The sequence below is a fragment of the Ixodes scapularis genome, unplaced genomic scaffold (assembly GCF_016920785.2).
Source record: "Ixodes scapularis isolate PalLabHiFi unplaced genomic scaffold, ASM1692078v2 PGA_scaffold11__112_contigs__length_91849675, whole genome shotgun sequence".
In the NCBI taxonomy this organism is placed as follows: Eukaryota; Metazoa; Arthropoda; class Arachnida; order Ixodida; family Ixodidae; genus Ixodes; species Ixodes scapularis.
In genome coordinates, this window is record NW_024609837.1 from 14,577,574 (window position 1) to 14,591,748 (window position 14,175).

The 14,175-nt window shown below is 46.5% G+C and overlaps 1 protein-coding gene across 1 annotated transcript in view; it reads right to left on the reverse strand.

The window, feature by feature from the left end:
- The window catches only part of LOC115330989 (ADAMTS-like protein 4), a 102,005-nt gene that overhangs the window by 67,698 nt on the left and 20,132 nt on the right, over positions 1-14,175 (reverse strand). Inside the window, exons 4-7 of the mRNA XM_040223152.3 lie at positions 9,207-9,273; positions 7,041-7,143; positions 6,796-6,929; positions 3,171-3,366 (exon numbers count right to left, since the gene is read on the reverse strand). Of these exons, the coding sequence (XP_040079086.2) occupies positions 3,171-3,366; positions 6,796-6,929; positions 7,041-7,143; positions 9,207-9,273 (500 nt within the window). The remainder of the gene's footprint in view (positions 1-3,170; positions 3,367-6,795; positions 6,930-7,040; positions 7,144-9,206; positions 9,274-14,175) is intronic.

Consider the following 14,175-nt stretch of genomic DNA (forward strand, 5'->3'; position numbering starts at 1 on the left):
CGTCCCATGATCTCCCGAGTGTTTCCCAGCGCTGTTAGGGCGTGCGCAAATTCCTATCAGTACACCAATAAACTGAGTGCAATAAAACCCTTTCGAAAATTCAGTGGTGCATTGATTGTACCAAAATTTAATCAGCATTAAACAAACAATAAAAAAATTATCAAAATCTTCTGAATAAAAACTTTTGTTTGGGCCAGTTTGTTCATAATCCCCAACGCTAAAATGTTAAAACAAAAATAAACATTAAAGGTGCCAGGACAAATAGAAAACATGAACTATGCCCATCCGTGTTTTTCGTGTTTTCTAGTAATTATTCTCACATCAGGGAGGAAAACGGTAAAAACCGTCACGGCTGCTACAATCACAGATGGCACAACATAAGGCAAGAACTTGAAAGCTTTATTGAGATGAACACCCGAAAGCAGATCCAGCTGCAGAACCGAGCCTGCGTTGTATGCCATTTGAGAACAGCAGCGTCAGCCGACGGTTTCTGCCGAAGTTACTTACTGCGCATAGAACAAAAGCGGGAGTTTTTAGTCTCACACTTTTGTCATAAAACTTACACCGTTGAAGTTTTAGTATGGTTAATGTACGACCTAAAGAGATGTTTGTGAAAGGTTTCATCGCACTTCGTTCATAGATTTATTTGTACAAAATTTATTGTTTTTTTTTTTTACGCCCGAAGTTGCGTCTAGAAACACACTATATGAGTTAAGGCCCGATTCACACGGTGCGATTTTGCAAGTGCGGCGGGGAGCATCGTAGCTTCCAGCACGCTTTTATCGCAGCTGCGAAATTGCAAGTAAAATCGCACCATGCAAATTGGGCTCATCGACTCACAAGGTGCGAACTTTTTTTGTTGCGATTTTCCAGCTGCGGCGTTGAGCATCGCAGCCTCCCTCACGTACTTTTTGCCGCACGAGCTACGCCGAAAGTGCGAAATCTCAAGTAAAATCGCACCATATGAATCGGTGGGCATAACGCCAGCTCGGAGCACGAGGAGCGAAAGCTAGCGTTGCAGTACCCAGGTATCCTGGGTCCAATCCCCCACCCCTGCCCGTTTCGACATGGATGAGCATCGTACCGGCGTCATGCACGCGTTAAAAACCCCAGGTATAGCAATCGTAGCACACTGGCTAAATTTCCAAACACACAGCGTAATTAAACCAGTGTCGTCGCGCGCCACAAAGGCAGATTGACCTTACGCTAATTAAACACGAACGTCGAATTCAGTTCATAGGTTTCTACGCCACCTACACCACAGGTGTATTTGGCGTAGATCCGTTTGGTGGCCGCTCCCCCCAGGCGGCCTCAATAGGACAGGGATGCACAACTATGCACTGTATCATGGTCAACAGAAAGAGAAGATTCAGTCAATCAGGCGGTCTAAAAACAACGAGCAGGAGAACAATGCAAACCACGATGTTGACGCAGTTTTAACCGCTCAGTTGCTGCTCAGCTCAGTTGCAGCCGTGACATGCGTCCATACATTTTTGTTCGGTTTCCTTTGTTGCGTCTTTCCGCTTAAAAAGGTGGATTCAAATTCTAGCTCGCCTGATTTTTATGTTTTCTTTTTTTTGTGTGTGTTGTTGTTTTAGCGAAAATTGAGAAATAGGCTATACTCCGTTTCACATCAAGTCGAACCGCAGCCGACGCAACAATGTAGTTAAGTCAATCGATCCGCACCAAAGAGGGCATCGTCTATAGACCAGCACACCGTTTACAAACAAGCTCGCGTTTGCCCACACCACGTGTGTACACTGCGCATGCGCAAAAACCAGATTCACGTCAGGCAAAGCATCCGCGCATGCCGACGACAGCGCCACGGTAGTGGCGTGACTTCAAAGAGTTGACCAACTCGAGTTGGTCTATAGACCAATCACGCGCAGAAAAACAACAACAACACCAACAACAGGATCATGGGGCAGTGACTGTGCGTACAGTAGACTCTCATTAATTCAAACTCCAGGAAGTCACAAATTTTAGTTTGAATTACCAGAAGTTAGAATTATCAGAAATTCATCTAAATATGATACCAGACAACATTATGATTTGTTACATGGATAGCTACGCATACAAAGCAGATTTTTGCCAGTTTCCTCTACATAGGCCTAATTATAAGCAAGTATAGGCATAACACATTGGTGAAAGAACTGTGACGTTAAGTTTATTCATCCGGCAAAAAGTTGTCGATTGTGGACTGTTTAGTCAGTACATGAGATCTCAAAACAAAATTTTCAATACCAGCCAACGCAAGTAGCTCTTTACGGGGCTCTTCCTTTGCAGACAGAAACTTCCGGAGCTGAGCGATGTGCTCAAAGCTATGGCTGTGACAGTTGGTAGTGGGTCATCCCTTTCTTCATCATCATCTTCACTCTCACTGCTGCACTGTGCTGACATTACTTCCTTATGTCCTCTAATGAGTCATCACGACAAACACACAGATCATCGTCAAGACTAGCATATTCCGCCAGCTCGGCGTTCACATTATGTGCTTCAAGGCCAGAAAGCATGATGCCAGTGAGCTGTTCCTCATCCTCGATGTCGTCTTGGTCATCATTGCTAGTCCTGAAGCACATAATGTGAATGGTTACAAAAACCCCGAGACTGCGGGTAAACGACACAACACTAAAACGTCTCTTAGTGTTGTGTCGTTTACCCGCAGTCTCGGGGTTTTTGCTCGTTCGCCAGCTCGTTTGCGCCTTTACTTTTTGTTCAATAATGTGAATGCCGTTTTCCGCTAATGTGTGCCTGCTTAAGCCCCGTTGAGTGCGCTTCTTTCCAAACATCTGTGCACTGCGGAGAAGCAACACTCGCAAAAACAAGCTCCGCGGGTATTGCTTCTCTGCGGTGCACCGGTGCTCGGAAAGAAGCGCACTCAACGGGGCCGCGAAAACAAAAAAAAAAGTATGAATTAAGCGAAAACGCCGTTCGAATTAAGCGGCTTATAAATACATTAAAACATAGCGGGACAACCACCATTTTCATATCTGTTTGAATTAAGCGGAAGTACGAAATATCCGAGTTTGAAGTATCGCGAGCCTACTGTAATTCGTTTAGGTGGGGATAACAAAAGGACAAAAACTACGAGCGCGCCATGACGTTTGACGCTGTTCGATCAGCTCAATCGGATTGTATACCGTTGGCCGAAGACCTCGCAGAGTACGCACCGAGTCTGTTTCCCAGGGCGGACACCACGATCCCCGTGGCACCGGCAGGGATCTTGACGAGCACCTGGTAGTCCTCGGAAAGCTCCCGGTGGGTGAGGATCCCCGAGAAAGTACGGCAGCCGGAGTTGTTCCCTCCGCAGACGCCGCAACGGTCAGCCCGCTGCCGAGAACCCACCAGCCGATCGCATCCCAGTATCTGCAAGAAGAGCGCGTCAAATGTCGCGGTCCTTTTTCAAAAATCCATCAAGCAACACTGGTCCGCCGTTTCTGCCTGGTGATAGGGGAGAAAACTGGCTTAGAAGGGCCGGAGGAATCATATGTTTTCGTTTTTTTACACTTACGCTCGGTGGCGCAAGCTACCGCCCGTTACAAAGGGTATAGTCGTTAACATTCATCCATCCATTGGGCACGAAGGTGACGTTGAATGCGAGCCCTCGCCGAACGCCGACACGGGACACTCGTTCTCGGTACACGAGCTGGACCGAGTTGACTCAGATAATTGGCACAGCAACAACTAGATGGCGCGCACGTTTGAAAAGTGGGCGAGTTTTAGAGTATATGGAGCTCGCAAGAACCCCAAATAGCGTATAGGGCGTCGCGCTGCACATGGGCCCTGCGTTGTCCGGGTAGGGAACTCAAAGCGTGGGGGTTCAAAACTCCATCGTGTGTATGTTTAGACAGCGAGAATGAGCCCCTGCCGTCTCCGCTGCATACGAGAAATATTGCCAGCATACTGTACCACCGCAAGCCTGGAGTCTTCAACGTGCACCACGCAGTGGTGACACACGACCGCGAGCCGCGGTATACAATGCTCATTCAGCTCTCCACCACTGAGCCCAGGCGAAACACCAGGCCTGAACCTACCGCACATCTATCCTCCCACGCCGTCGCACCAACCGGTCCAACAGAGAAGAATGGAAGCCCCCTGTCCCCTGCTCCTGTACCCTAAACCCTTTTACCGCAGCATTTCTTAATGCAAAAAAAAGTGAAATAAAGGTTCCTACCTACCATCAAGAATGAAAGGGACATTAGGGTGGGGCTTGAACCCAAGATCCCTGGGTTCTGCACCGCGGGCTTTCGCTCCACGTGCTCCGAGCTGCAGTAGGTTTGTTCACACACTCGGCCACCAATCTCCCTAGAGCAGATATGTTTTCTTAGAAATAAACGAGAGAAAACCTCGCTTTGCAAAGTATCCCGACTAGAGGGGACTGAAGTGGACTCTATGTACCGACGAGATTTATAGTCCCTGCCAAAGGGAGAACGGTAGGAAGGGGCTTGAGTTGTTGTCCCCGCCTCCAGCGCAGGCTTCTATACCTTCCACAAACCTGCTAATGGTGTGCGAGACGCCGAAGAAGACGTGCTGCCAAAGCACGGAGGAAGGCACGGAGCGCGTGCTGACGTTCGAAAGACAAGCATGGTCATGCTGTCCTCACTCTTTTAGTCACCATACTAATCGTGTAACGGATTGAGATATATGTCGGTGCATTCTTAGATTAGCTATGTACAGCGTGGGCGGTAACGCGTTGTAAACAACGGCGTTACCGGTAACACGTTACTTTTTCGGTAACGTAGTAACGTACCCGTCACTTTTTTTTTAAAGCAGTAACGGGTAACGTACTTACGTTACTTATTTCGAGTAACGGGTAATGCAGTTTCGTTACTGGTTACTTCTTCCGAAGACTTAAAAAAATTACTCTTAATTTGGTTTCGTGTTTTTAGGCGCCAAGCCATGTCAATTGTTTTAGTCTTTTCCGTTTTACTTTGCTTTTTTTTTCTCTCTCTTGAGTATTTAGGTAAAGCCGTAGAAAATATGAAGTAATTATGTTCAGTTTCTCCATGAACATGATGTTTCTGGAAACATGACGCTTATGTGTACCTGTACCGTCAAAACAGTAAAACGCGTTAATTCATAATTTAAAAAAAAATGTGACGCAAAAGTAACGTACGTTACTTTTTATCGGTAGCGGTAACGCGTTCCTTTTATTTTGAGGTAACGTAGGTCGGTAACGCGTTCCTTTTATTTGCAAGTAACGAGTGACGTATTTCGTTACTTTATTTGTTTTTCGGTAACGCCTACAACACTGGCTATATGTTATTTTTTTTCAAGACGTCCCAAAGGCCCAAAAATATCGTTTCTTTTCCCAACCATCAAATCCTATAAAAAAAAAAATACTTCACGCAGCGTATGAATTACGAACGTTTTTTGGTGTGGCAACGAATATAGATGATATATCTGCCCTGAGGCACGGGAGGGTTGGGTGTGTGAGTTCTGGAAACCAGAACTGTGCACCAAGAAGTATGCTGACGCGCTTTCATAATTTCTTTAGATCAAAACTGTCATGGCATATAATACTATGGTTCACATTTTGAGAAACTCGCTCTAAAATTTACATTAAAAAAAAGCTCTTGATGCATGTTAATAGCCCCAAAAGCGTCCTCGATCCTTTCAGATTCTTTGTACAAACGTTTATAAGGCACGAAAACATTACACAAAAAGAGCGCGGCTTGGTCGCTTCTTTTTGCAGATTGAATGATCTTTCCCGTCAGCAGTCGTAAAAAGAGGCCTCATATGTCCGCTCGACATGCTGAGGTAGTACTGCAAGGGATGAGAAGGATCACTTGATTCGACTTCTACTCCACAACGGCAGTCTTTTTTAGATTCTGATTTTAGGTAATGGTTTAAACGATTTTTTTTCTTCTTCTTTTGGTGTGTCTCTTTATGAATTAGGGACATGGTCCACTGAGTTCGAATTTTACTAGCTCTATATTGCTACTATTCCATCGTGGGATACGAGACAACTAGCGCGTGAGGACACGCGGGTGCAGAAACATGCATTTAGATATAAAATTTCAAAGAGCGGATGCGCTTCTCTTCTAAAGGAAGGCGTCACCCTTGCTTTCAAAAACGACAAACAAGCGGGTGCTGGGCCGTAGTTGTAAGCTAGACCATTACGTTGGAATCAAACTCCTCGTCCTCGATCGCCAACAAAAATTTTAGGCTCGTTGTCCTTCATTTATTTTCATTCGATTGCTTCGAAACGCCCTGGAAGAGGGAAAGCCATTGAGCGGTCTCTTTGGAGAAGTCGTCCGGCTTAAAGGTTAAGTCAGTGAAGGTACGATAGCATTAATACGCAGATCAACAACGCGGGAGAGCGAGAGACAGAGAGAGCAATGGCCATTAGTCGCTTGCGCTATGAGGCCAACGCCAAAGTTGGTGACACTCTCTCCCATGACCTTGTTACGGTGCGACCAACACGAAAGGGGCAAGATCCATATAAAACGTTTTAAACTCGACACCCCGCGATCTTGGTGAAACCTTGCTGCACACGCGGTTGTGCGGGCATCTTCGGAATGTCCTACAGCAGGGTTCTCACTGCCAATACATCATACAGAAGACAGTTTGGAGACACCATCAAAGGCATTTTTTTTTCCTTGTACGACGGTCTTTAGACATGGTACGAAGAACACCAGCTTCGAACGTGCGCGAGACGTGTCAGGAGAAAAACTACGTGTCTTTGGTATGAAATACGACCCGTGTGAGGGTTCCCTAGTTGTTCTGTGGACGTTCACGGGACATCCGTTCCGCCCGGGGAAACGTCTCCGCCAGGGGTTGTGCTTCACGCACCTTGCAAGTTCCGCCGATGCAGACGCCTTCGTCTAGCCCAGCGGAGCAAGGGGTGGCGTCCCTGACCACCTTGGCGAGGGTGGCCTTGAACCCGCGGCCCTCGGGACGGCACTGGAGCTGGCAATCCTCCGGCTCTGCGTGCAAATCAGGTCTCACCACAACACTTATGGCAAGCGCCCAGAACTCGCACGCGAGAATAATTTGTTTTACAGTATGCGTGAGCAGAGTGGAAGGGTGGTGGACACCTGGTAGTATAGCCTTCCAGACGTAGCGTTGTCCCCCATATGGCACGTTGTCGAAACTCGAGCACTGTGCTTGCCGGACGTCGCTGGCTTCTCCGTCACAGGGCTGCAGCAGGGCAACGTCCATAGAAGAATAAAGAGCCGCGCAAGTGCAAAGATGTTCCACTGGTCTGACTCAAAGCGTGCCATGACGTGAGAAGTCCCGCGTGACCTTAACATAAAATCCCGTACGAACCTAACCTAATCTAACCTAACTTAACCTAACCGTTTACGGTTTCGCGCTCCTGAAACGGTAGACCATCACGCAAGTAATGCGGGCAGCGTCTGGCTGGAACGTGTGTCCTCGCTGATTTTTCACAAGTCCCTAACCAAACGCAACCACAAAACTGGTTTGTGATCTGGGCCCCACGCATGGTCTCTGGTAGGTGCCCTACACCAAATTGATCACTTCGGCTTTGCTCAGGCCTTTTCGCACATAGCCGCTTGCCTACGTTATTGCACGTTGAGAGCAAGCGCCGGGCTTCCCGAAAGAAAGAACGCCAAAAATAGCAGCAGAAATGCAGAAAAATAAAGCAGACGATAGGTCAGGCATGTTTCCTGACCTAATGCAGAAAATAGTGGCTCTAAAATACAGGGGCGCACAGTACCTTCGGCTCTTGTGTTTTTTTTTTTTTTTTTTTTGTTGTTTGTTTAAATTTTATTGCAGTGTTTGTTCTTGTATTAGAAGTTTTTCTGAAGTCCTGCACCAGTGAACGACAGGGAACCGCATCTGGCTCTTGGTGAGTCTAGGTACAGCCTAAGCATCGCCATATCCTCCAGAACAAAAAGAAAAAAATAGTTCCTACGAAAGCATTGTGGCGAGCAAAAGGCCTAAAATATTAATCAAGGGCTAGAGCCTAGTTGGAACTTGGATATGCATATTGTGTAGGCATATCCAACTAGCCAAAACCGAGATAAACATACTTTCTGACTTTGAAAGTGAGGTCCGCATAGACTTTTAGCTTAATTGAGTGTGTGAAAATAAAACATAGGGATAATAAAGGCATAGTATTGTGGTCCGATCCCTTATGCTACAACGTGTAGCCAGGTAAATGAAAATTGCGTGGCATTTCTGTCAGCATTGGCGACTTGATGTTTCGTACAGTGTTCTGCTGACGCTTAATGAAGGGCTCAATTCTCCTTTCTACGCACCATACAGATGATTATGGCGAGTTATGCGTGGTGTGCAGCCCTCGAATGTTAGGGTGTCAAGGTAGACACTGCATTGGTTAATTGAAAGGTGCGTTAGCGTGTCACTCTTGGTTGTACCCAATGCCAACAACACAAAGCCAAAAAAAAAAGGAAAAAAAAAATTGGGCGGTAGGTAGGTATATTATGCTGCATAAATTTCCGTTAAACTTCATGTGGGTGGCACAAGAAATGAGAAAAGGGGGGGGGGGGGGGTGTTAATGCTTCGCCGAGTCGCGCTTGAGGGTCGCGTGTGAACTGCCCGTGCCGCACAGGACGCGAGAGCTCGGCCGCTCGGCGGCTGTCCAGAGCGATGAGCAAAGACTGTGGACATCACGGCTGTCGGAGCGGCGCCTATCGCCGTTTCAATCAGGCAGGAGCGCGCCGCGTTGAAGCGAGCAAACGAGCGAGCAAGCGGATAAGATATTGCTGCAGAAGCCACTACTGTTGGTTGCCTATGAATTGCGATAGCATTCGTCTAGGACAACCTCAAGCACGACGTCTTAGACGACGTCCTAAAGAACAGCATAAAAGACGACGTCTAGGAGGTCCTCTAGCGCGATCTCAAGGACGACCTCTAGGACGACCTTGAAAGCGACGTCGAGGACGACGTCTAGAACGACCTCCAGGGCGATCTTAAGGATAACGTCGAGTATGACGTCCTAGACGACGTCATCCTCGACGACGCGTTCTTTGAATTGTATCAATTGTGTTGCATTTTTGTATTGTTACAGTTGTCGAACGTTTTGAGAGAAAAATGTTCGGCAGCTGTCGCGTTGTACACACTGAGAAAGGAAATTCTTTCTGAAAAGTCTGTGTATTAAAGACCCTATTGTTAATCAAATTTATGGTATCGTCTTTAATATCGCGATGAAAAATATTAAGTACATGCCGTTTAAAAGAAACAAGACAAAACAGCAACACGAAATTCTGAATACTCGCCTGAAGAGCGCAGAGACGATATCTCTTGGAGGGACCTCGACAGCGTCTCGTCAGACCTCCGACCCTCCTGCAATGGTCAAGCGTCCGACAGTGGTCCGGAGAACGTAGTGCCACACACCGCGAAGACAACACACACACAAAAACAAACGCGCGCATACACACAAACAAACACGTAAAGACGTCGAAGCGACTGACGCAATTAGGCCTCGCGCCAAAAAGGGCACGACGCCTAATTGCACGGCTAATGAATTGTCTCCAGAAAGAAGCTTCTTCCTCGGCTGGCACGCGTTTCGCCGGCGGAGGATGCATAGTGCGCGGGCGCCTCAGATGGACTGCAGCGAACGGCCATCGAGCCGTCCCAGCCAATCCGGTGGCCGAGAGCAAGTCACGTGACCGCGTTCACCGCGCGTCGCACCGGGGCGCTAAAGTGTCACGTGTAAGCACAGATTGAAAAACGCTTGATGCGGGTAGGTTTTGGAACGCCAAGGTACAAAACCCCTACCCTTGAGTAAGATGGGGTAAATTTTGGAACACGGCCAATGTGAACTTGCAACTCGGCAAATGGTAAGGCGACAGAAGAGCCGAGAAACAAAGCAGACGATAGGTTATGCGTTTTGCCCCGACGAGTTGAAGTTGTTCTCTTGCTTGCGAACTTTATTTATTTTTGTATAATGCCTGCGTATTTCTGAAAAGCAAAAATAAAATCTAGGTACAGTTTCAAGGAATATGAAAGACCCATTCCGCTAGACGTTTGTGCGAAGGGGCTAAACACGGATTGGCCAGGGGCACTTTATTTTTGGAGAATCCTGAACAACTGCCTGAAACGGCGGCTGTGCAGGATTCCCGTGACGCGTTCTCAGCGTCGGATTGGTCGGCGAGGCTCCCTGTGTCCGCAGCGGCCCGTCATCTCCCGTCTGCAGCGGGCTAATTGGGTCCGCGCTCGAATCGAGGTCAACTGCCGTCGGGAGGTCGTCGACTTGCCTGATGAAGAGAGATGGCCGAGGGGACGGTCGCCTTCCCGTGCGCGCCCTTCTGCCTTTTTTTTTTGCGTTTTTGTGCGTGCACTGCGACCACCTCTACACTGCACTCGACCCCGGGTTTGATTGACGGTTTGGCTTTGACAGGCGGCGGCGACGACGACGTCGTCGGGGCCTTCGAGGGGAACGCGGAACTGAGTGCTCTTCGAGGCGCTGAACGCAGGCTCTATACTTATTACGCTTCAAAATAACGACACTTAGGTTGCCCTTTGAGATCATTGTTGTCAGTTAGCCTCGTCCTCAAATCGCGTCCTCCGGACCACGTATCGAAAACTTGGGGGAGTGGCATTTTTGAACTTTAACAATCTTTCAAAGGTATGATGAAAAATGAATTAATACCGGAACACACGTTTTTCTCTCGACGCGGAGGCGGTTGAGTACTAAAAGTAAATAAAGAAGAGCGAGCAGCGTTTGCACCGTCAACATATTGGTCAGAACAACAGGTCGCGTGAATGTTCGTCATAGCCACGCGTGCTGAGGCAGGAAAAGCAGGTGGCACCAGTCTTGGAAAGTAACTCGCTACAAGTAACGCGCAACCTTATTGCCTATATTTGGCAACTCTTAAAGGGGCGATGCAACGATTTTTGCATTTTGCGCAAATACCGCTTAGAACGGATCCCTGACGTTAATGATCTGTGAAATACCCGTTCGTTTTTCACCACACGCAATAGAAGTCGCAGAAAAAAATAAAGAAAAACGACAGAGTTCACCCCTTCAACTCGCAGGCAGAATAAGCGGCCACGTGATCTGGAGCCGATTATATGCCGCCAATGTTGATCATAGCCATGCGCTGGGGTTGGCAAGGCACAGGGGTGCTATGTTGCGCTTTTTGGACTCCCAAGAGGCTAGGGAGAAGGAAGTGACGTCAACGACACAGCAAATGCAGATCGGGCGTTGACAGAAGAAAACGAAATCAACATCCAATCTGCGTTTGCTGTGTCGTTGACGTCACTCCCCTCTTCCAAGTCTCCTGGGAGTGCAAAAAGCGCAATATAGCACCCCAGGACACGCGCTGCGTTCCAGACATTGTTATGGTTCGACTGTTGTCGTCATTGCAGCCATTGGACACGGGACACTACCCGAATACTTCTCGAGCTATGGATTATCACGAGCCCAAATCGAGTGCCCACGCAATGCTCGGGTCCAATCTATGAGCCGCATTCAAATATCGTCACTGGGCGGTACTGCTACCGCCCAGCTACGTCATCAGGTTTTGCGAAGGAGAGATTGAATGAAAACGCTCGGTTTTGTCCTCGAAATTACAGCGCAACAAAGGAGTTTCTTGGTCAGTGGCGTTACGTGCGAGTATCCTTGAGTCCCACTAGTGCCAGTAAGATCGTGTAAAGTGAAAAACATTCCAATTGAATATCGTTGCACCGCCCCTTTAACAGTGACGCCTTAGTTGTTTCTTTTTAAGCAAAGGCTAGTTTTGTTGCTCTTTCTGGAATAACAAGGAACGTAGTTATTTTTGTCGTTTTATTTTACAGTTTGTTGAAGATTAGAAAGCATCAAGCGAGTACAATACCCCTTCCTTGCACTTTCCATGTGATGTGTTCCCACATTTTGAGTTTCACGTTCGCCATGCGCCAACACTTAGTTTATCACGAGCCACGCTTGTTCATCTGCGGCAGGGATGTGTTCACCATTAAGCGAGGGGATATTTTCCAACAATTTCAAGACTGCTGGTTAAAACAAACTAATACGCATACTTCACTTTAATTACACGCAACAAACTTGGGAGGGGGGGGGGGTAGTTTCTACTTTTTCTTTGATTGTTTTCTGCTATGAAAAAGTAACTAAAAAGGAAGGCCGTTACTTTTTACCGTTACTCAAAATACACTTCGAATGTAAGTTTTTGTTTTACACACATGTGCAGAATTAGCGTCCTTTTAGAAGCTGGTTCACACATCTGTGTTGATTAAGTTTACATGCAGCCGAAACGACCGTAACGACAAAGTCACCGGGACAAGTGTTCGCCGTACACAACATGGCAAGCGATGCAAGGGGTCAGGGTTGTTGCGGTGATTTGGTCGTTACGGCTATTTCGGTTGCTTGCGAGCGCAACAAACGCAAATGCAAAGAACCCCTAAAAAGAAAAGAAAAAATGTTTGTTTAAACAGTTTGGTTGGGACACGCGTGTCCAAAAATAAATGTAACGCGAAAAAAAAAAAATTTAGAGCAATATGGATGGCGAGAGATTTCTTTTAAATTCTGCGCGCAAAGCCCATGACGTCACGGAATGGTCATTCGCTTTTTCGACCTCAAAGAGATGGTCATTGGCCCTTTCCACCTCAACGTGAAGGCGAAGCCGATCCACCTCTCCTCCACACGCCCGAAATGCCGAAAGAGAAGACAAATGGAAAGGAGGTGACTGCCGACTAAATCGCGTATTTTATAGTTCCTTTTCGCCTAAAATTATTTTTTTCGACAAAAAATATAATAATAATAATGTTTTTTAGGGGTTTTATCAAGGGGGGACACTACCCAAAAAGGAGAATGTTTGAACCGCTTGTCTGATTTAAATGACATTTACAGAGCTTGTTTTTGTTGATGTTGAGAACATTTGTGCCAAATTTTGTTAACCTGGGTGAAGTACAAAAATAATTGTAAATGTTCAAAGATGGAAGTGGGCGTGTCTGCGTAGGAAAACTATCGTTCTGAAATTACTTATAAATGTGTCGTTTTCATGTGTTATATTGCTTTAGGACAGTTCAGAACAGATAGCTATGGAGCTATATTTCTATATTATATCATCTTTTATGACAAAAAAAGCCAGATAAACACAAATGCAGTTTTTTAGATTTCCATTCTTTGTTCCAAATTTTAGTTCTTAAGCATAAAAAAATGACAAAAATTTGAAAAATACCAGCTCATAGCTATCTTCCCCTTAAAATTTTACCCCAGAAAAACTCATAAAAATGAATCCAAGTTACATAATAACAAAACGATAGTTTTCCTAAAGTGAAATTTATGCCAAAAATGGAATGGAGAAAAATGCGTTCAAAGTGCTCCGACCTCTACCTTTTTTTTAGCATCGGTGGACCGAAAATAATTTATGAAGCATTAACCATGCAGTGTAAACTAGTGAAACTTTCTGAGAATACTTTCTTGATCTTGGTGGACGTAAATATGACATTTTTCAAATTTAACTTTTTTTGGAAGAAATTGTTTTTTCTAGGTAGTGTCCCCCCTTAAAACGCGTTCGTGTTGCATCCTTGTGCTTTGTGCGTGTTTTCGTCTGCATGTTGGTGTCTCTGATGTGGCCAAATAATGGTATGGCTTACCATTTGCTGCCGAAACACCAAGCACTGGCGCGTGGTTGCCAATTCAGCAAGCGAGGGAAGCACCTGACAAGTGCCCAATTTCGCCAAATTTGGCGGTTGGTTTTTCCATCAATGGGCGCCATGGTCGAGTTTTTTTTTTTTTTTTTTTGGTCTTATGGCGAATGCTTAGAGGGAGGTGCTACTTATGTCTACTAAGAATAACAATATTGACGGTATGAAAAAAAGGTAAAATTGTTAGTAGAGCATTTTATATAGGCTGGCCAGCACGCGTTCAGCAGATGCGAGTTCAACCAACACCACCTAGAATAACCAAAGCCTCCGCATGCCCTCCTCTCCCTCCATAAAACGTCAAGTCAGATCACGCTAACTCGGCTTTTGGGCCCCAGCCCCACCTTAGACGCGCTGATTTGACACGAGCTCCAGCCGAACGGTGACACAGCACTCGTGACCAATCACAGGCCTCGATCGATCTGACTGCGATAACGGTGCGGAGGCCTTCTGCTTGTCTAGGTGGTGTCGGCTCATCTGTGACAGTAACGTAGCTTGACGTCATCGGGCCATGCTGGTGGTCATTCCTATACTTCTTCTTGCGGATAAGTACAAATACGGCGCGGTGCAAACCGCACGCATTAAAAAAAAAAAAAAAGC